The sequence below is a fragment of the Geotrypetes seraphini genome, chromosome 1, assembly GCF_902459505.1.
Source record: "Geotrypetes seraphini chromosome 1, aGeoSer1.1, whole genome shotgun sequence".
NCBI classification, from domain to species: Eukaryota; Metazoa; Chordata; class Amphibia; order Gymnophiona; family Dermophiidae; genus Geotrypetes; species Geotrypetes seraphini.
In genome coordinates this window covers 107,275,535-107,298,213 of record NC_047084.1, presented here as the reverse complement: position 1 = coordinate 107,298,213, position 22,679 = coordinate 107,275,535, and the positions used below count along the sequence as shown (strand labels likewise).

Genomic DNA, 22,679 nt, shown 5'->3' with positions numbered 1-22,679 from the left:
TTAGGAAATTCTACTTTACGGAGAGGGTGGTGGATGAATGGAATGTGCTCCCGAGAGAGGTGATGGAGAGGAAAACAGTGACGGAGTTCAAAGAAGCATGGGATGAACACAGAAGATTTAGAATCAGAAAATAAGATTAAATATTGAACTAAGGCCAGTACTGGGCAGACTTGCACGGTCTGTGTCTGTATATGGCCGTTTGGTGGAGGATGGGCTGGGGAGGGCTTCAATGGCTGGGAGGGTGTAGATGGGTTGGAGTAAGTCTTAACAGAGATTTCGGTAGTTGGAACCCAAGCACAATACAGGGTAAAGCTTTGGATTCTTGCCCAGAAATAGCTAAGAAAAAAAAAATTTAAAATTTAAATTGAATCAGGTTGGGCAGACTGGATGGACCATTTGGGTCTTTATCTGCCGTCATCTATTATGTTATTATGCAAATACGGGACCAAAACCTAAAAGTACTAATATATTTTTTTAAAACCCTAAGATTCAAGATTCTGCGTGCAGTGCAACCCCCAGAGAAAAAGAAACAAATGTATTTCTTCCTGAGCAGTGCAAAGGATAGACAGCAGATTAAAATGCTCAAAATTGACACAATTCAAACACTAACTTGAAAATAAAACCATTCCTCCTACCTTTGTTGTCTCCCTCCCTGTGCCTCCCTCCGGCGGGTGTCTAACATTCTGGCCGGCTCCAACCTGATCGTTTTATGGGGCCCGTGGTCCGATGCCCCCAGTGTCGTCTTGTGGCCAGCTCCTTCCTTCTCACAGTCTAGTATGCACAGAGCCGCGTGCAGCGGCTCCTCGTGCGTCCTGCACCTGAACCAGAAGCCTTCTCTCTAACGTCGCAACGTCAGAGGGAATGCTTCTGGATGAGATATGGGACGCGCGAGGAGCCGTTGTATGTAGCTCCGTGCACACTAGGGCTGTGAGGAGGAGGGAGCCGGTTACAAGGTAACACTGGGGGCATCGGGCCGCATTAAACAACCAGGCGGGCCTTGAGTTTGACACCTGTGGTTTAAAGGATGGAAAGGAGCTGATGTGAGCAGGCAAACAGATGGGGAAGAGAACTAATTGCAAGGTAGCTGGTGCGGGGAGGAGGGGAGAGCTAACTGGAAGGGAGCGGATGAGGGCACCAAACAAAAAAGTTGGCTTCAGCTGGTCCAGCGAATGGCCACCCGGATGGTCTCAGGACTCAAGGATCTCCCGTACGAGGAACGGCTGTATAAATTACGCCTATACTCACTCGAGGAACGCAGAGAGAGGGGAGACATGATCGAGACGTTCAAATACCTCACGGGCCGTATCGAGGTAGAAGAGGATATCTTCTTTTTCAAAGGTCCGACGGCGACAAGAGGACATCCATGGAGAATCAGGGGCGGTAAATTGCACAGCGACACCAGGAAATACTTTTTCACCGAAAGAGTGGTTGATCGCTGGAATAAACTTCCACTTCAGGTGATCGAAGCAAGCAGCATGCCTGATTTTAAGAAGAAATGGGATCGTCACGTGGGATCTCTACACAGAGTTAAATAGGGGAGGGTCATTAGGGTGGGCAGACTAGATGGGCCGCGGCCCTTATCTGCCGTCATTTTCTATGTTTTTACTTTCCAAGTTAGGAACTTTAGAGACACCACAGGCTTCATGAGGATTAAATTTACATTACATTAGTGACTTCTATTCCGCCTGTACCTTGCAGTTCTAGGCGGATTACAAAAGAGCTAACTGGACATTTCCAGGATAGTTACAATTTTTGGTTACAAGTGAGATAAGAAAGCTGGATATTTCCAGGAGATATTGCGAATTAGATAACAAATGAGTTGGACATTTCTAGGCAATATTACAAATAGGATAACAACTAAGAAAGCTGGACATTTCCAGGATCTTTACATTTTAGGGAACTGTATTCTTGGTTGATATTTAGAAAAGGAAAAAATTTCCAGAGAAGTGGAGGCTATGAGAGGGGAATTTACCAAGGAGGAGAGGGAGGGGGTGGGAGTTAAGGTATCTGGACATATTTCTTGAATAGCAGGGTTTTGATCTCTCTTTGAAATGTTTTGAGGTCGCTCGTTGTTGTCCCACAGTAGAGAGAGCATCTAAACTAGAGGCTTGACATGATGCAAACCTTTCATGAACTGACCTATCATATGCCACTATTAGGCTGGAAGGTTATTCACCAGAGCGTGGTAAGCAACCAGCACACTGAGGTGTACTCAAAGAACAGGTATTAAGGCCAAAGCAATAAAAATAGTATCATCTTAGGAGGACATGGAATGGGGTTACGGCTCTTAGTAAAAATTGGAATGTGACTTTCTTCCGCTTGCTGCAAGGGTTCCAGACCTGTACCAAAGTCTTCCCTCTGCCCAGTCCCTCGCTGATTTAACTTCCAGTTTCGCGAAGCTGGAAGTTACATTAGCTAGGAACTCGACAGAGGGAAGGCCTCAGTGCAGGCCTTTGAACATTGTTCTCCGTGGCAGATGAGGCTAAAGGTAAATCAGGCACGGGCTGAGAGGGGAGTTGAGGAGGAACGTTTAGGTGTGCTGACTCGCATGGGGGGGAGGGGGCTGCTGGACTCAAAGAGATGCCGACCTGGATGTAATTTTATATTTATATTTATTTTTTTTTACTGGGGGTGCAAGACCTTTTACCATTCCCACAGGGCACTTAAAGGCTTTGTTCCCATTCCGGCGGTAGAAGTAGGGTTACCAGACATCTGGATTTCCCCAGGCATGTCCTCCTTTTGAGGACCTACTTTTCAAAACCCGGCACTTTGTCTGGGTTTTGAAAACCTTCTATCAAATCGACATCAGGCAGGCAGCGGGGGGTAGGGCTAGGGTGGGATTGGGGGGTGAGACTGGGCAGGCCTGGGGATGGGTCCAGGGGGTCCGGATTTTCCAAATGGAAAATCTGGTAACCCTAGGTAGAGGGCTCAATTTTTTTTCCCATCCCTGCAATTAAACCGTGATCCACCGAAGTGTTCAGTCACCGTGTCATTCTCTACACTACGCCCCAATCAGGCTGTCTTCCTCATAGGCTATAGCACAGAAATTGCTCTAATGGTCTACATAAAGGTGGCAATTTCTTAAGTTGGATCAAAATGATACAGTCTTACTTCTGCCTTTGGATTTGTCAGTTGCTTTTGATTAGATAGATTATGCCCTCTCCTCTTTAATAAACTACAGCATATCAAACGGTTCTAGATTAGTTTTATTCCTACTTGCTAGACGGATTCTATTCAGTTTTATGGCAGGATACTACCATATTTTCACGCATATAACGCGCGTGTTATACACGATTTTACAAACCGTGTATAACCATGCGCATTATATGCGTGAGCGCATTATCCCCTTTTTTTTTTACATAGCTCCTCCCCGACGTCCGATCCCCCCCCCGCAGGACCGCTCGCACCCACACCCCGAAGGACCGCTCGCGCTGGAACACGAACCCGCACCCGCACCCCCACCCTGAAGGACCACTCGCACCCCCACAGCCACCCCACCCCCCCATCATGTAGAAATTTCCTACCGTCATCCTGCTGCTTCCTCTGCCGGCGGTCCTGCCCCTTCTCTTAGCCCTGCGTCTACGCTGCTTCCTCTTCCGGCGGTCCCGCCTTTCTCTGACGTCAGAGAAGGGGCGGGACCGCCAGCAGAGGAAGCAGTAGGACGACGGTAGGAAACTTTTACATGATGGGGGGGTGGGGAGGCTGTGGGGGTGCGAGCGGTCCTTCGGGGTGCGGGTGCAAGCGGTCCTGCGGGGGGGGGGGGAATCGGACGTCGGGGGGCATCAGGCTTTCAGGGTGGGGACAGGACTTCAAGGGGAGAGGAGAGTCGGGGCGGGCTAAAGGAGAGTCGGGGCGGCATGCACGGTATATAAAAATTTATTTACATAAATTACAGTTCCCCGCGCGCTATACCCGTGTGCGCGTTTTACACGGGTGCGCGGTATATGAGTGAAAATACGGTACTTGGGGGATACCAGGAAGTACTTCTTCACTGAAAGAGTGGTGGACCATTGGAACGAGCTCCCGGAGCAGGTGATCATGGCCAGCAGCATACAAGATTTTAAGAATAAATGGGATGCCCACGTCGGATCCCTACGAGGGTAGCATAGTGGAGGGCAGCTTGGGGACGAGTGATAGAGTGTAGATTAGGGGAGGGTTGTTGGAGTGGGCAGACTTGATGGGCTATGGCCCTTTTCTGCCGTCATTTTCTATGTTTCTATGTTTCTATGTTTACTTCCTTTACTTGTGGAGTTTCTGATGCTCATACAAACTCTTTAAGTCGATGACATGTTGCACAGTTCCACTTGCTTAATAAAATAAGAAGCATGCAAATCCCAAAAGGAGCACCAAATCCAGTACACTCTAAACTCCTGCCAACCCTGTGAATTTATCAACCAAGGAATTTTTATATATAGCTTATCCACCCCTCCCCTAAGCAAATCAAAGACCCTTTGACAGAAACATATTTTTACAAGACATTATATTCTAATTTTATAGCGTTTTTTTAAAAAAAAAAGGTCATTCAAATATGCACAAAAGCCGTAAATAAATGGCAATAAATACTCACAGCTTCTGTCAGCTCCAGCTGATCTGTTGGTTTCAGCAGTACCTTGTTCTGTGCCCATTCATCTAGCCCTTCTCCTATTTCAGTAGACTCATCATCGTCCTGGTATAAGAAGACATTCCGTTAGTTATTCAGGGGTAAATATTCAGCCAGCAGGGGTCATCGCCACCAGCATTATTCTTGGAGGTTCAACACTAGGCCATGTCTAAGCTTCAGGATTGAATATCTGGTTTGTGCAGCCCTGGGTAACACATGGCCATTTAAGTCAAAGCAGCCATGAGTTGCTGCATAAAAGATAAGACTTTATTTCATGCAGTTCCATTTATGCGATTACCTTGAACGATTAAAGACTGAATATCAACACTCAACCGGCCAAATGCTACTGACTTGACCACCGGTACACCCCAAAATAGCCGGTTGATAGCCCCAAACAATTTAACTGGTCAGCAGTCATTGCTGGCAGGTCAGATTTCAAAGCCCTTATTGTATCTAACATTAGAAGTTAATTAGTTTTCAATCCTGTTTTCCCCAAAGAGCTCAGAATGGTTTATAAGTTAAACATACATAAATATACAGTAAACAGGTTACGATTTGCCATAACATCAGTATAAGTTTACGATACAAGATTTTCTCTTAACTTGACACATACTAGGGGTCTAATACTAATACAGTGGTACCTCGGTTTGCGAGTGCACCGGTTTGCAAGTGTTTTGCAAGATGAGCAAAACATTTGCAAAATCGGCACCTCGGAAACCGAGCGTGCCTCGATTTACGAGTGCCCCCCCACCGCAATCCGGCACCCTCCCCCTTCGCGATCTGGCACCCTCCGCTCGCGTCGCACCCCCTCCCTGCCGCGGTCCGGCATCAAAAAGGCACCCACCCACCTCGGAGAGAACGGGAACCTGAAGGCCTTGAGCATGCACAGATGCTCAAGGCCCAGCGCGAAGGAGGCAGATCTTTGGGCATCGGCACCGGCATGTCCTGTGCGTTGGTGCCAGTGCCAAATGGGGGGGGTAAGAAATGGGGGTAAGAAATGGGGGTAAGAAATGTGATCAGGTGGGTGGGTACCTTTTTGATGCCAGACTGCGGCAGGGAGGGGGTGCAACGTGAGCAGAGAGTGCTGGATCGCGGTGGAGGGAGGGTGCCGGATCGCGGGGGGAGCAATGCCAGTTCTTGGGGGGGGGTAGAGCAGTGCTGCTGGCCTCGGGGGTTGGGGGGTGGGTGGAACGAATCAAGCGAGTTTCCCTTAGTTCCTATAGGGAAATTCGCTTTGATATATGAGTATTTTGGTTTACGAGCATGCTTCTGGAACGAATTATGCTTGTAAACCAAGGTACCACTGTATACATAATATACAGTTTACAGGTTGCAGTTTGCCATAGTTATCCTTACAGTGCAAAATTTCCAGGATAAGCTTTGTCCTAATGCACTTGTCCATAACAAAATTAGTTGATTAAATATCTATATGCAGAGCTAAACATACAACATGGAATAATTTACCTCCCCCCTTTTACGAAGCCACGTGAGGCTTTTTTATTGTCGGCAGTGGCGGTAAGAGCTCCAACACTCATAGAATTCCTAAAAGCAACAGAGCTAATACTGCTGCGGCCAGCGATAAAAAAGCCTAATGTGGCTTCATAAAAGGGGGCCTTAATTGGTTATGATTACAGCATGTTTATTGGGTATATTGTGCAACGTGATCAAAGTTTGAATGAGTTCAAGCACTCAAAATTTTAAGGTTTCAGTACAAGTTTCCAAGTTTATTCATTTTTTGTTAAACCATCTATCCCAAGTATCTAGATGGTTTACAATAGGTAAAAACTGTAAAAGTTAAAATAAATAAATATAAAATCTTAAAAAATTAGGGAGGGAAGAGAGACTTGACGAACAGGAAAGAAGTGGGGAAGGGAAGTAAAGTTACAATTAAATTAAGGCAGAAAGATGTAAGGGGAGGATCTCTTTTGCTTATCATCTTAAAGTGGGAAAGTGTTAATCCATTTCAGAAGCGTCTTGAAACAGGAAGGTTTTAAGCTTGGATTTGAATGACAATAGTGATGACTCTTGTCCGAGTTCCATAATGTTGGGGCCATTGATTTCTGTGTAGTGTCAATGGCCCGATATATTTTATTGTTGCTACAGCAAGCTTCGCACATTTATGTTTTTTATCAAGACAAAACTCACTAGATCAATAACTATAACTTAATTTATGATGTGCAGGAGTGGCGCTTAAAATCGAAGCCCCAACAGTGAGAAAGTGAAGCTGATGCTAGTTGGACTTACACTGTCTGGAGGTCATTTTTAAATAACCCAGATATCCAAAATTAGGCATAAACCATCTTACTAGTCAAAACGTCCAAGTGGGCATTTTCAAAACTGACTTTAAAGATGTCTTTCTGGTCATTTTGTCTCCAGTGCATCTAAATCTTAAGGGGGCATGTTTTGGGCAGGATTAGGGTGGGCTTAGCACTGAGACCTTTTACAGCGATAAATTAAACATTTTACAAAACGTCCCAAGCACAATTTGGATATTTAGGACTAGGCCTCTTTTTAAAACGTACCCAAACTGACCAGATCAAGTTTCAAGTTTATTGTATATTTGATTAATCGCTTACTCAAATTTCTAAGCGATGAACAAATCATTAAAATTACTTACAATTAAAGGGACAGCAAAACAAACAAAAACTAAACCTACGTAACGTGTTAAAGACTAATATTACAAGCATGTAAAAACGAAAGGAAAGGATAGGTAGATAAATATAAATTGCTGATAGAAAAGACGACAATTATGGTAAAAAAAAACAATAGGGAATCTCGGAGCAGAAGATGTGGTAGCCTGGAGAGCTTCGGGAGAGGCCGATGGTGAAGCACCCTACGATGACGAAAGCTCCATCAAAGACTCCATGCTGTATAGCTGCTCCCACAAGATGCAACGCCACTTGAAAGCACGGGCTGTAAGTGTTGAGCAAGGCCGGCACGATTTCGGGAGGTGTTGAGGCCCGAGACACCAAAGACAGCGTCGATGAGGGTTCGTCAGTGAAATCGTGCGCTGGCACTTGGAACACTTTTTAAAACTGGTAGCAGGCCGGGACATAGGCCGGAAGATGAGGGTCCACCCATTGAAGTAGAACCACAACCTTACCTGCCAACTGAGCACATCACCTACTGCCCAGGCTGTAGAGAAATATCCCCGTCATAATACTGACTGAAAAGACCTTTAGCGTCATCCTGGAAGAATGGTCTGAAGCTCCAGAAACAGTAGCCTGACCATGCTCCAGAGTAGAAGAATGAACAAGTACTGAGTCACCTCTTAAGACCAGACTCCTAGAGCTGAGGATGGAAGGAACCGAGCCCCCCAACCCGACAGCCCGGGATTATTGGTGGCCATGAGCTAGTCCAGCAAAGACTGAGGCATGCCTTTGAAAAGAGAAATCTCGCTGAGCCACCAAATCATACAGAGCGATGCTTGAGGAGCCTACCAAATAATTGGAGCCTGAGATACCGGGAACCACCGGAACAAAAGGACTGCTGTAGTGATATAATGGGAAAGCAAGCCGAAGTTCTCAGTGGAGTCAGCAACATGGATCCTAGAACCTGTACAGAATCCCATACTCTTGGTCATGGTAACCAAAGAAGAATGCAAACCTGAGACTGTGACCCATCGCTCTAGTCTCTGGGAAGAAACACATTTCTCTCCTATATGAATCAAAACATCTCCCCGATATACCTATAAATAGTACAGGAGAAAAGAGCGCTGTGCCAATTCGAAGATTCATGTCCAAAGAACTGAGGAAAAGAAACCACCCTTTTCGTGTCAGTCAAATGGCCCGACTGGAAGACGTCCGAATCAAGCACTCAGTCAAGAAGAAATTAGGTGAATCTCCTGGTAGTGCCAAAACGGAACCACTGCCCACATTTTCTAAAATGTTCATGAAGCCTTGGGTAGGCGAAATGGCATGTGCCAAAACCGAAAGTGCTGCTCCAAGAGAAGCAAGCAAACCTAGTGCAGATTCAGAGTCCACAGTGAAAATGTAAATATTCTCCCAGTTTTTCTGCAGAAATGTGTAACCCTGAGAAACTAATTCAGCAGAATGGAATCCAGCCTGCCCAATGCCCCCGTCTTGGGCACCATGCAGTAAGTGGAACAACGTCCCTTAGTTCCTGAAGAACTACAAGAACTACCCTGAGGACCAGTAACACTTAAAAGGAAACACAAAACTTAGAGACTCCATGAACTAACCGGAAACCTGAGGAGGATGCAAAGTTGCAAGCATCCTGAAAAAAGTTCACAGCCCCCTGACCTGACATTAGAATCATTGGAAGAAGTCTAGATCCCTCAGAATGAAGTGCAGAAGGTCAGGGAATGGCAGGATGAGAACTGAAGGATCTGTAAGAAGAAAGAAATTCTCCTAGGAAAAATCAAGTTTCACAATGTAAAGAGGAATATACTGGAACCATGAAAACAGTACTAACTCCATGCAACATGAGCGAAATACGTATGTCCTTTAAAGTGAATACGTACTAGACGCAATCAAGATGCTGCCTCTACCGCCCTGTGGAAAACAACAGCATCCTAACAGGTATCAGACAAAGATCACATCGCTAATGAGAGCTTCAGGGATGAGGCTAACCGCCAAACAGCGTGCACTCCTCCGCGTGTTTGATAGAATAGGTAACTGGCTCCTGGTTAGAAGAAGCTGTACCGCCCTTCCTGTCTGGTCAGGGGGTCCGTTTAGCTGTGCCATGAGAAGATGGCAACAGGAGAAACCAGCGTGATAAGCATGGAAATCTGAAGTCCAGGCCCCCTCAGAAATAGAGAAAGAAAGTCCTGGCTGCAGAAAGATGCGAAGTGTCATTATGCCCATAGAGACAGCCTGAACTTGGAAACCATTAGTACTACCTTTAGGCATATATATCCTATGCCACTACTAGACACATGCAGCACAGCACAGAGGCCCAAATAAGAAGGACAGTTACCAACAGACAAAGGCTCAATCTGCAGGGACCCAAGAGAGACAATGAGATGCCCATGTGAAATACAGGGCATTATCTTACTGCTGATCTCACTGTGCTGTGAGTTGCCATATGTCGGCTCAGTCCAGAGACAAACCGAGACTGGGTGACCTAGCACAGGTCAGAGTCTCTCTGGTAATCCCCTCGAATGCTAACCCCAGAGTCTGATTAAACTAGCAGCTTCCTTCAAGGTAACACAGCAGGAACACAGACATAGACATATAAAATCTGCCCAAGCTTGTCCCAAAGCTGGTGAAACACGTACAACTTGTCTGAACCGGAAAGGAGAGAAGCCGCGGCATACCCTGACCAAAGTCAGCTGTAAATAAACTACCGGAACGGTGCAGCTCTCCCTCCATCGCCGGAGACCCAAGTGCACGCCTGATTCTCGCTGACACGTGGCCGCCGCATCAATGCTCCTAGAAACATAATCGGATTCAAGCCCCGCAAAATTTACCCTGCTGCGGAATGCATAGAAAGAAAGACTCGGGGAATAACCAGAAGAACGGTGGGGTGCTTCCCACAGCGCCGGAAAAAACATGTCCCATCTCATGCGCGCTGCTATAAATGTTTAGCGCATGCAGCACAATCAGCTGCACATGGCCGTGACAAACACCGACGAAAGAGAGCCTTGGAATAAACAGGACTTCTACTGCTGCACTGAAACTCAACGAGGAGTACAAGTGCAAGCATGAAATCACACCGCTTCTGTCGCACTGTAACCAACAAGGAAACCAAGCGCGTGCATGCAAAGGGCGGGAAAGTCCCAGCTCCCTCAACGGATTCTAGTCATAAAACTTAGCCTCAATAAAATATCCATTCCTTAAACGTATATTGACCGAACCCACAGTACTAAGACTCCCAAACAGAACCTGAAGTTCAAACAGACATACTCACAAGCTTGTTGTTAGGGCCGGTTGAAGCCAGTTAGAGCTGGATGAGCAGCACTAACAGAGCAGAATGCAGCAACTGTGGTCTCCTTTTTTTTTAAACAGAGAAGGGAAAGAAGAAAAAAATCGAGACCCAGTCAGACCCTCTAGCAATGGAGGGAGGGTGAGGCAGGGACCTGGGGGGCCCAGGTATAACCCCTAAAGCCGGCACTGTTCAGCCGGACACCCCTGTATTACTGAAGAAAAAAATCTCAACAGGAGAAATAGCATTGCCAGCTCACTGAAGAGAAACCTCAACAGGAGAAACAGAATGGCAGTCTCACTGAAGAGAAACATCAACAGGAGAAAATAAAGTTCCAGTCACAGCCAGAATTCAGGAGCTAGTTGAATAGCGACCATTTCCTGCTGGGAGATAGAGAATACTGGAGACACAGGAGGAGTGCCAGCCAATAGGACCACCTGTTAATCAGTATCTTTATCTCCGCCTGCTGGTAGATGTGTGCTATCCCATTGGTCTCTGGATTCATCTGCTGCTGTTGCTAAAGAAGGAGGCACTGGGGACACTAAAGACATGGGAAGGAGGCACTGGGGGCACTAAAGACATAGGAAGGGGCACTAAGGACATGGGAAGGAAGGAGGCACTGGGGGCACTAAAGGCATGGGAAGGAAGCACTGGGGGCACTAAAGACATGGGAATGAGGCACTGGGGGCACTAAAGACATGGGAAGGAGGCACTAAGGACATGGGAAGGAGGCACTAAAGACATGGGAAGGAGGCACTAAAGACATGGGAAGGAGGCACTGGGGGCACTAAAGACATATGAAGGAGGCACTGGGGGCACTAAAGACATAGGAAGGGGCACTAAAGACAGGAAGGAGCACTAAGGACATGGGAAGGAGGCACTGGGGGCACTAAAGACATGGGAAGGAGGCACCGGGGGCACTAAGGACATAGGAAAGAAAGAGGGAGGGAACAGAAAGGGACAATTCTTGGGCCCGAGTGCAGAAAGAAAGAAATGAAAGAAAGGATACACAGACAAGGAAAAGCAACCAGAGACTCATGAAATCATCAGACAGCAAAGGTAGGAAAAATGATTTTATTTTCAATTTAGTGATCAAAATGTGTCAGTTTTGAGAATTTATATCTGCTGTCTATATTTTGCACTATATTTGTCTATTTTTCTATAGTTACTGAGGTGACCGAGCTCGCGGAGATGGGGTGGAAATGGGGTTTATAAATTTTAGTCCTAGTAGTTTGCCGGTCCACAAAATAATTCTTTTATTTCTGCCGGTCCATGGATGTAAAAAGGTTGAAAAACACTGTGATAAAGCATTTTTAAAATTCTTATGCTTTGGAGTGGTACAACAATTACAGTATAGTCTTTTGTAACTTAGATGATATCACTTAGTGAATGCTTTTGAACCATGAAGTTTAGAAGGTCGTTCCTTCTCAGACTGGCTCAACAGTGCTAAAGAGACCTAAGCTTTCAGTCAAGTCTCAATCAAGACTGGCACCTCCTCTGAAGAGGTATCATACGTAATTGTCTTTTTTCACAATGGGACTTTTAAAGCCATCACATGAGATGATGGAAACAAATTCCAGGAAGGAGGATCTATAGGACTGTGCAGAGCCAACAAACTTCTGTGCTGAAGGCTTTCATTTCAGGAGTTCTGGGAACTCTTATTTTGAAATTTCAGTACTTGTTATATTGTAATTCCAATGGTCAAAAAGGTGTACAATACATTGGGTATTTTTCTCTGTCTATTCCAGAAGGCTCACAAATCTAATTGTGGTACCTAGGGCAATGGAATTGCCAAGAAACTCTACAATCAGTGGTATAGTAAGGGTGGGGCAGACCATCCCGAGCGCCATCTTGGTGGGGGCGTTAGCACCTCTCTTCTTCTCTGCCCCCACTCCCCCAGTACCTCTTTGGCTCTTTGCCGATGTGAGCAGCATCTCCAGCCTGCTGCTTGCAATGGCCTTGTCTCTCCCTCTGAAGTCACTTCCTGGTCGCGGGACCAGGAAGCAATGTCAGTGGGAGAGCCAGAGCCAGAACGACAGCGGATTGGAGATGCTGCTCTTGCCAGCAAAGAATTCAAGAGAAATGGGGGAAGGGGTGTCATGTGCATGGTGGGGGAAGGGGGGGCGGAGAAGAGGGTGGGTGGTGCCACCACCCTGGGTGCCTAGTTAAGCCACTACCCACAATCAACAGAAGAAAATTTTATCTATTTAAAATGTATTTATATGTGAACGCAAAATTAATAAATTCCCCCCCCCCCCTTTCTCAAAGCCCTGATATTCAGGGAAGATACAGCTTCCTTACCTTTTTCTTAGATGAACCTTTGGGAACTTTCTGAGAACTTATCTTGAGTCCCTGTCCTGGACCTAGTACAGTACTCTACAAAGAAACAAAATAAATATGATTTTTTTTTTCAAATCAGTGTATTTCCATTGACAATGAAAGTTCAGTTGACAAACATGATAACCATAGAATTTAGGGCTCCTTTTACTAAGCTGCGTTAGGGTATTAACACGCAAAATAGCGCATGCTACAATGCCCCGCGCGCTAGACGCTAACGCCAGCATTGAGCTGGCGTTAGTTTTAGCCGCGTAGTGCGGGGTTAGCACGCGCTAATCTGCTGCATGCGCTAAAAACGCTAGCGCACCTTAGTAAAAGGAGCCCATAGTGAAACTATTTGCTTGTTCACACTAGTACCATCTTGGTGGAGACCTTATTCTCATCTGCAAGATGTCTTAGTATGCTATTTTGCAAAGCAAGGAGTGGAAATCTATATACCGTATTTTCACATAGATAACGCGCACCCGTGTAAAACGCGCACACGGGTATAGCGCGCAAAACACACATATTTATGTACATAAATTTTTATATACCGCGCACACCCGTATACCGCGCATGCTGCCCGACTCTCCTTTCGCCCGCCCCGACTCTCCTCTGGAGACCCCGACTCTGTTTTCGCCCGCCCCGACTCTCCTTTCCTCCTTGAAGTCCTGTCCCTACCCTGAAAGCCTGATGCCCCCCCCCGACGTCCGATTCACCCCCCTGCAGGACCGCTCGCACCCCCACCCCGAAGGACCGCTCGCACGCACCCGCACCCCCACCCGAAGAACCGCTCGCACCCCCACAGCCTCAGCCCCCTCCCCCATGGAGAAGCTGTCTACCTTGTTTCCGGTTGCCAGCGAGCCCAGCTGTTTTCTCTGCCGGCGGTCCCGCCCCTTCTCTGAGCCCTGCTGCGCTGCTTTTTCTTCCGGCGGTCCCACCCTTTCTCTGACATCAGAGAAAGGGTGGGACCGCCTGAAGAGGAAGCAGCGCAGCACAGGGCTCTGAGAAGGGGCAGGACCACCGGCAGAGGAAGCAGCTGGGCTGGCATCCGGAAACAAGGTAGACAGCTTCTCCATGGGGGAGGGGGGAGGCTGTGGGGGTGCGAGCGGTCCTTCGGGGTGGGAGTGCGAGTGCTTCTTCCGGGTGATGAATCGGGCATCGGGGGGGTGAAACTATGTAAAAAAAATTTTGTACAACACGCTCACGCGTATAACGCGCAAGGGTATGCGCGGTTTGTAAAACCACGTATAACGCGCGCGTTATTTGCGAGAAAATACGGTATATAAAATCGGAGGTATGTGTGTGTGTATGTCCCGCGATCACGCAAAAACGGCTTGACCGATTTGAACGAAACTTAGTATGCAGATCCCTCACTACCTGGGGTGATATGTTCTGGGGGTCTCGCGGCCCACCTGCACACATGGGCGGAGCTACAAACAGAAAAAGCACAGTTACTTACCGTAACAGGTGTTATCCAGGGACAGCAGGCATATATTCTCACATGTGGGTGACGTCATCTACGGAGCCCCGGCGCGGACAGCTTTTCAAGCAAACTTGATTGAAGTTTCAAGTTTGCACACTGCACCACGCATGTGCGTGCCTTCTCGCCCACTAGAGGGCGCATCCCACCTCGTGGTCCTCAGTTCCATAACTAGCAAGGAAGCCATCCCCGGGGAGGCGGGCGGGTTGTGAGAATATATGCCTGCTGTCCCTGGATAACACCTGTTACGGTAAGTAACTGTGCTTTATCCCAGGACAAGCAGGCATGATATTCTCACATGTGGGTGACCTCCAAGCTAACCAAAAAAGGGCAGGTGGGAGGATGGCAATTTAGGAAAACAGATTTTGCAAAACTGACTGGCCAAACCGGCCGTCACTCCTGGATAAAGTGTCCAGACAGTAATGAGAGGTGAATGTATGAACCGAAGACCAAGTGGCAGCCTTACATATGTCCTCCATCGGAGTGGATCGGAGGAAAGCTATCGAAGCTGCCATCGCTCGGACCTTGTGCCCCGTGACTCGACCCGGGGGAGGAAGGCCAGCCTGAGCGTAGCAAAAGGAAATGCAAGCGGCCAACCAGTTAGACAGAGTGCGCTTGGAAACTGGATGCCCTAATCGATTGGGATCGAAGGACAAAAACAATTGAGGAACCTTCCGATGAGGCCTGGTGCGTTGAAGATAAAATGCCAATGCCCTCTTACAGTCAAGCGTGTGAAGCGCCGTCTCGCCAGGATGGGAGTGGGGCTTCGGGAAGAACACAGGAAGGACAATGGACTGATTGAGGTGGAAGTCAGAAACAACTTTAGGTAGAAACTTAGGGTGGGTGCGGAGAACCACCTTGTCGTGATGAAAGACAGTGAAAGGGGGGTCCGCAACCAAGGCTTGCAACTCCCCGATCCGCCTGGCGGAGGTGAGGGCAATTAGAAACACCGCCTTCCAAGTCAGAAATTTCAAGAGGGACTTGTTGAGTGGCTCAAACGGGGGTTTCATCAGTTGAGCCAGAACCACATTCAAATTCCACACGACAGACGGAGGCTTAAGAGGGGGACAAACCCTGAGTAACCCTTTCATGAAGCGTGTCACCAAGGGATGGAGTGACAGAGGGCGTCCCTCCAGAGGTTGGTGGAAAGCAGAAATCGCACTGAGATGAACCCGCACCGAAGTGGTTTTCAAGCCGGAGCGCGACAAATGAAACAAATATTCTAAAACCGAGGATACCGGAACTGATACCGGGTCCAGGTGAGAAGACGAGCACCAGGTGGAAAACCTGGTCCATTTCTGCGCATAGCAAAGCCTCGTCGAGATCTTGCGGGAGGCTTCCAACACCTCCTTCACCGATTGAGACAGGTCCGGAGGAGTCAGGGAACAAGAAACCAGGCTGTCAGGTGCAATGACTGCAGATTGGGATGTAACATGGATCCTTGACTCTGAGACAGCAGAGAAGGAGAGACAGGCAGGGGAAGAGGCTCTCTGGCACTGAGCTGGAGCAGCAGGGAGAACCAGTGGTGACGCGGCCACCGAGGTGCTATGAGAATCATCGTGGCCGTGGACGATTTTAGGTGTACCAACGTTCGCATGATCAGAGGGAACGGAGGGAATGCATACAGGAACCTCCCTTCCCAGTCGAGTAGGAAGGCATCCGCTTCCAGACGGTCCTGCGAGTACATCCGAGAACAATATAGTGGTAGTTTGTGTGTCTCCGGAGAGGCAAACAGATCCACCTGTGGCGTTCCCCAGCGAGCGAAGACCTCGCGTAGAACTGCTGAGTGTAGAGTCCACTCGTGCGGTTGCAGAAGTCGACTCAGTTTGTCCGCCAGGCAATTCCGTTCTCCTTGGATGTAGACTGCCCGGAGGAAGATGTTCCGGGAGGCCGCCCACTCCCAGAGGCGAAGAGCTTCGGAGCAGAGGGGCCATGACCCTGTTCCTCCCTGCTTGTTCACATAATACATTGCCACCTGATTGTCCGTGCGGACGAGGACCACCTGGTCCTGCAATATGTGAACGAAGGCTCGAAGTGCTAGGAAGATGGCTCGCAGTTCTAGCACGTTGATATGACACTGACGGTCTTCTGACGACCACAGGCCCTGCGTGCGAAGACCGTCGAGATGGGCTCCCCACGCGTACTCCGAGGAGTCCGTGGTCAGGACCTTGCGAAAAGGCGGAGTGCGAAACAATAGCCCCATGGACAGATTTGAAGAGTCTGTCCACCAACGCAGCGATTTCCGCAAGGGCGGAGTTACCGAAATGAGGCGAGACACCGGGTCGCACTCCTGGCGCCACTGGGACGCGAGGGTCCACTGAGGGATCCTCAGGTGTAGCCTCGCAAACGGCGTGACATGTACCGTCGAGGCCATATGGCCCAGCAGCATCATCATGCGCTTGGCCGACACCCTCGATAGTTGGGAGACCTGGCGGCTCATCCGTACCAAGGTTTCCACCCGCTGGGTCGGCAGGTAGGAGCGTAGGCGCACCGTGTCCAGCACCGCACCTATGAATTGAAGAGACTGCGACGGTCTCAACTGAGACTTTGGAAAGTTTATCTCGAACCCGAGAGTTTGCAGGAAGGCAATAGACTGTCGGGTCGCTGAAATAACCCCCTCCCTGGTCGGGGCTTTGATGAGCCAATCGTCCAGGTAAGGGAACACATGGAGTCCACGTGACCTGAGGGCTGCTGCCACCACCACCATGCACTTCGTGAAAACTCGTGGGGACGCGGCCAGGCCGAAGGGCAGTACCCTGTACTGGAGGTGGAGGTCCCCCACCTGGAATCGTAAGAATCTTCGACAGGCGGGGTGCACCGGAACATGGGTGTATGCTTCCTTCAGGTCGAGGGAGCACATCCAGTCCCCTTCCCCCAAGAGGGGGTACAAAACCGGGAGAGATAGCATTCGAAACTTCTCCCGGGCCAGGAATTTGTTGAGCTTCCTGAGGTCCAGTATGGGGCGCAGGTCCCCGGTCTTTTTTGGGACCAAAAAGTAGCGGGAGTAAAACCCCGTACCCCACTGGTCCTTGGGGACCGGCTCGACCGCCCGAAGCTTCAAGAGGGCTTTGGCTTCGGTTATAAGGGTCGGTAGCTGCGAACGGTTGCAGGGGACTAAACTTGGGGGACTGTCCGGCGGCGAGGACACAAAGTTGAGCGAGTAGCCCTCGGAGACGATCCGGAGCACCCAAGCGTCTGAGGTAATCCCGGTCCATGCCTCCCGGAAGAACCGAAGACGGCCCCCGATAGGAAGGGGTTCCTGAGAAAGTGCGGAGGGGAACCCGCCCCGTCCGCTCATCCCGTCAAAAGGAAGGCGCTGGCTTAGAAGGGCCCTGCGCCGGGGCTTGGGGTTGTCCCCCTCTGCCTCGCTGAGACGGACGTCTCGGAGGCGGTCTCGAGAAAGCCGGGGTCGACTTCTGAGGGTATCGGCGCGGCGGAGGCCGAAAGGGTTTCTGCGGCGGGGGCCTAGGTTTGGGGCGGACCAGGGATGCTAGAGAGCGCTCCTGTTCCGACAAGCGCTTGGTCGCCGCATCCAATGACTCGTCGAATAACTCGGACCCCACACAAGGCAAGTCTGCCAGGCGTTCCTGCAGGTTTGGGTCCATGTCGAGGGTGCGAAGCCAGGCCAAGCGGCGCATGGCCACCGCGAGGGCCGACACCCTCGAAACCAGCTCAAAGGCGTCGTACACTGCATGGAATAGGTACAACCGCAATTGAGACAGGTTGGACATAAACTTGTCGAATCCTGCTCTTTGGGAGTCCGGTAACGAGTTTCGATATTGAGGAAGGTCCTTCACCATACCACGCAAAAAGGAGGAAAAGGTGAAGGCGTAGTTTAGAACCCTGGTGGCCATCAGGGAATTTGAATAGAGGCGGCGGCCAAACTTGTCCAGGGTCCGCCCCTCCCTGCCTGGTGGAACCGCCGCAGAAACAAGTGAGGGCTGTGATTTTTTAAGAGCAGACTCCACCAGAAGAGACTGGTGTGATAGCTGCGCCTTATCGAACCCTTTAGGGGGAATCGTCCTATACTTCGATTCCATTTTTGAAGGCACAGACGTGACTGTAAGAGGGTTTGACAAGTTCTTCAGCCAGGTTTGCAGAAGGACACTGTTGAGAGGGAGTCTAGGCACCTCCCTAGGAAGAATGGGGAGGTCCTGTTCCTCCAAAAATTCTTTGGAATACCGAGAGCCTACCATCAGGTCAATCCCCAGGGCTTGGGCCATGTCCTGAACGAAGGATGAAAATGAGGACGGCCTAGCCTGGGGAGAGGGGGTTCTCGACCGCCCCACCGAGGAGAGGGGGGAGGCCTCATGGGAATAATGAGGATCCCTAACCGATCCCGAATCCCAGGATCCCCTCTCGAGGGCCCTCGAGGGGGAAGGGGAAGTTGTCCTCCTCGCAGAACCCTTGGGTGAGGACCCCGGGGTTCGTGGGACACTCTCCCGTTTCCTCGGCGAGGCGGCCCGGGAAGACTTCCCATGGGGTGAGCGGAGGAGCCTCGGGTTGTCGAGGCGCAACTCCGACACCTGCAACGCCTCGCCCCCGAACGACAAGGAACGGTCGCGCCGAGGCGAGCCTCGGGGCCGCTTAGACTTCCTCGATCGACGCCCCGTCCGAGGTCGCGTCGAGGGCGAGGCGTGTCTGGAAGACCCGGAGGAAGAGGAGGAAAGACGGCGCACTCTGCGCAACTTTTCTTTGGGCCTTACACTCCGCTCAGGGGGTTCCCCCGAGGTCGAGGTCCGGGGCGGGGCCGAGACCGAGGTGAACGGGGTCCCAGTACCCGAGACCGAGGTCGCCGAGGCCGGGGCTCCCGAGGGAGCCGAGGCCGGGGCCTCCGAGACCGAAGGCGTCCAGGCCGAGGTCGAGGCCGCCGGAACCGCAGCACGCTGCAACACTTCCAGGGCTCCCGACAGCTCCGATGAGATCAGAGCTCGGAGGAGATCCTGGAAGGCCGGAATCCCCACGAAGGTGGGGAGTTCCGAGTCCGGGGCACACTCCCTGGAGGGCGACCTCGGTCTCGAGTATTCCCTCGGGGTGTGCGGAGTCGAGGTCCGATGCGGGGCCGGGGTCGACCCACCCGCCTTGGCCTGACTCGAGGATGGCTTCTTTGCTGAAGGGGATGGAACAGAGGACTTACCCGAAGCTTGCTTCACTGACGACGCCTTCGAGGAAGAGGGCCGAGGCGAGGCCGAGGCCCCCGAGGACGCCGAGGCCGAGGTCAAGGCCGGGGCCGAAGCCGAGGCCGACGTCGAGGCCTTAGGCGGCGCGTCGACGGCGAACAATTCGGCCATTCTTGCCTTACGGCGACGGAGGGCCCTGTTTTGGAAGGTAGCACAGCGATCACACGAGTCTGTCGGATGTTCGGGCCCAAGACAGACAATGCACCACCGGTGAGGGTCAGTGATGGAAAGCAACCTCTCACACCGGCTGCACTTTTTGAATCCCGTAACAGGACGGGACATCCACGAAGAAAAAGAAGAAGGCCGGGAACGTACCGACGTCCCGCGGCCACGGCTTCCGGGAGCCCCCGGAACCCGACGAAAAACGAAAGACTTTTTTTTTTTTTTTTTTCAAGAGAAACGAAAGGAAAAGAGTACCGCGAACTAATTCGAAGGGAAAAACAAACTAAACGCGGCAGCTAGAAGGCAAAAACACTGGAGCTCAGATCCACAGGGCTTTCTTGCTCCGCGGAAAAATTTGAACTGAGGACCACGAGGTGAGATGCGCCCTCTAGTGGGCGAGAAGGCACGCACATGCGTGGTGCAGTGTGCAAACTTGAAACTTCAATCAAGTTTGCTTGAAAAGCTGTCCGCGCCGGGGCTCCGTAGATGACGTCACCCACATGTGAGAATATCATGCCTGCTTGTCCTGGGATAATCAGATTTCACCCATTCATGTCAATGGAAAAAATGTAAAACAGCTGCCAACGCAAAAACGGCTTGCCCGATTTGAACGAAACTTGGTATGCAGATCCATCACTACCTGGGGTGATATGTTCTGGGGGTCTCGCGACCCACCTGCACACGTGGGCGGAGCTACAAACAGAAAATCAGTTTTCACCCATTCATGTCAATGGAAAAAATGTAAAAAGCTGCCAACGCAAAAACGGCTTGCCCGATTTGAACGAAACTTGGTACGCAGATCCCTCACTATCTGGGGTGATATGTTCTGGGGGTCTCGCGGCCCCCCCGCACACATGGGCGGAGCTACAAACAGAAAATCAGATTTCACCCATTCAAGTCAATGGAAAAAATGTAAAAAGCTGTGGGACCGATTTGAACGAAACTTGGTATGCAGATCCCTCACTACCTGGGGTGATATGTCTGGGGATCTCGCGGCCCACCTGCACACATGGGCGGAGCTACAAACAGAAAATCTGATTTCACCCATTCAAGTCAATGGAAAAAATGTAAAAAGCTGTGGGATCTCCAGTTATTTTACTTAGCAACCTTGACCCACCAAAACTTTGCAATGGCACAAGGTTTTGTGTAAAGAGGTTACTGGCCAATGTAATTGAAGCGACTATCTTAACCGGAAAGGGACAAGGTGAAACCGTATTTATCCCGCGGACACCACTTATTCCAACAGATCTTCCTTTTCAGTTTAAGAGATTGCAAATTCCAGTGAGACTTGCATTCTCTATCACAATCAACAAATCACAAGGACAGACTATTACATACTGTGGAGTGGATTTAAGATCCCCCTGTTTTTCCCATGGACTACTCTATGTTGCTTGCTCAAGTGTGGGTTCACCCAAGAATGTATATGTTCTTGCTCCTGGAGGTGAAACTAAAAATGTTGTTTATAATCAAGCTTTGTGTTAGTTGTATTGTATTCATTTTGTCAAATATTTCACTTTATAATTTGAATATTGTACTTTTTATAAAGCTGTAAAAAAATAATTTCATTCACCACTATAAAGTATCTTTATTTGAATCCATTTACAGTGTTATTGCTATAATTAAATACCCGTGCAACGCCGGGGCATCAGCTAGTGTCTTATAGAACACAATTTATTCCATCAAACAACTGGATAACTCAAACTCAATGACTCGATATATATATGTTTCGGCCAAAAAACGGCCTGCCTCAGGAGCAGGGCTGTGGAGTCGGAGTCGGAGTAGAGGAGTCGGAGGAAATTTCGGGTACCTGGAGTCAGAGTCGGAGTCAGAAGTACAAAAAACTGAGGAGTCGGAGTCGGAACATTTATCTACCGACTCCATTTTTGAACTTGGCATACCAATCACGAGCGATTCTTTCAGCTATAGCACCCACTATATACACAGCACAAATGTTGCGAGCAGCTTCTGTGGCCTTAGAACCTTGATTAAAAGCAAAAAGAAGGTGGCTCATTTCTCTCAACTTGACATTCCATTTTAACGATCTGAAAATTAACCAGTGCTGTGGAGTCGGAGTCAAGGATTCGGAGTAAATTTCGGGTACCTGGAGTCGGAGTCTGAAATACAAAAAACTGAGGAGTCGGAGTCAGAACATTTATCTACCGACTCCACAGCCCTGCTCAGAACATAAGAACATAAGTAGTCGCCTCCGCCGGGGCAGACCAGAGGTCCATCCCGCCCAGCGGTCCGCTCACGCGGCGGCCCATCAGGCATATTGCCTGAGCAGGAGTCTCTATAGGTGATTAAAACCCCCACAAATACATGGAGTTTCTGGTTGATGATCTATGCTGATTTTGAAGATTAAACATATATCAACCAGAAAGTCCATGCGTATGTGGGGATTTTTTTATTTATTTATAATAATTTTACATTTATCAAAATCAAACATTTTGTACAGAAAGATTGTTTGTTTAACATAAAATTAAAAAGAAAAAGAAAAGAAGAAAAAATACAAGAATAATTTTACTTCAAACAATCTCAAGTCCACATTACGATCCAAGAATTTTATGAGTGAACATTAAAGAAATTAAATAAATGCATAGGCAAAAACAAGGTATCTATGACTGGTTCGAGGAGCTTAACTCTAATTAACTAATCCGATGTTCCTTCCTTTTCCAGTCGTTTCAGTGTCAGAAAGGCAGTAAGTTGGGCCGGTTCAAAAAAAACATATTTATTATCTCGATACCTTACAATACATTTATATGGGAAGCATAGGAAAAAAATACCACCCAACTGAGTGACTCCTGGTTTCAATAAAATAAATTGTCGTCTGCGGTTTTGAGTTTCTTTACTAATATCTGGGAAAACTTGAATTTTCAAACCTAGAAACTCCTTATCTTTATTTTTAAAAAACATTTTAAGTATCCATTCTTTATCTGGCAATAATGCCACAGACAATAGAAGAGTAGCTGGTTTAGCCAAGTCCTTATCAGATACTTCCAAAATTTCTGTCCTGCTCCTTGCTATTGCAAGGGAGATAATACACCCGGGTAAA

General features: G+C 49.0%; 1 protein-coding gene across 1 annotated transcript in view; it reads right to left on the bottom strand.

Moving 5' to 3' along the window:
- The window catches only part of DNAI1 (dynein axonemal intermediate chain 1), a 394,766-nt gene that overhangs the window by 343,357 nt on the left and 28,730 nt on the right, over positions 1-22,679 (bottom strand). Inside the window, exons 2-3 of the mRNA XM_033935572.1 lie at positions 12,788-12,862; positions 4,568-4,666 (exon numbers count right to left, since the gene is read on the bottom strand). Of these exons, the coding sequence (XP_033791463.1) occupies positions 4,568-4,666; positions 12,788-12,862 (174 nt within the window). The remainder of the gene's footprint in view (positions 1-4,567; positions 4,667-12,787; positions 12,863-22,679) is intronic.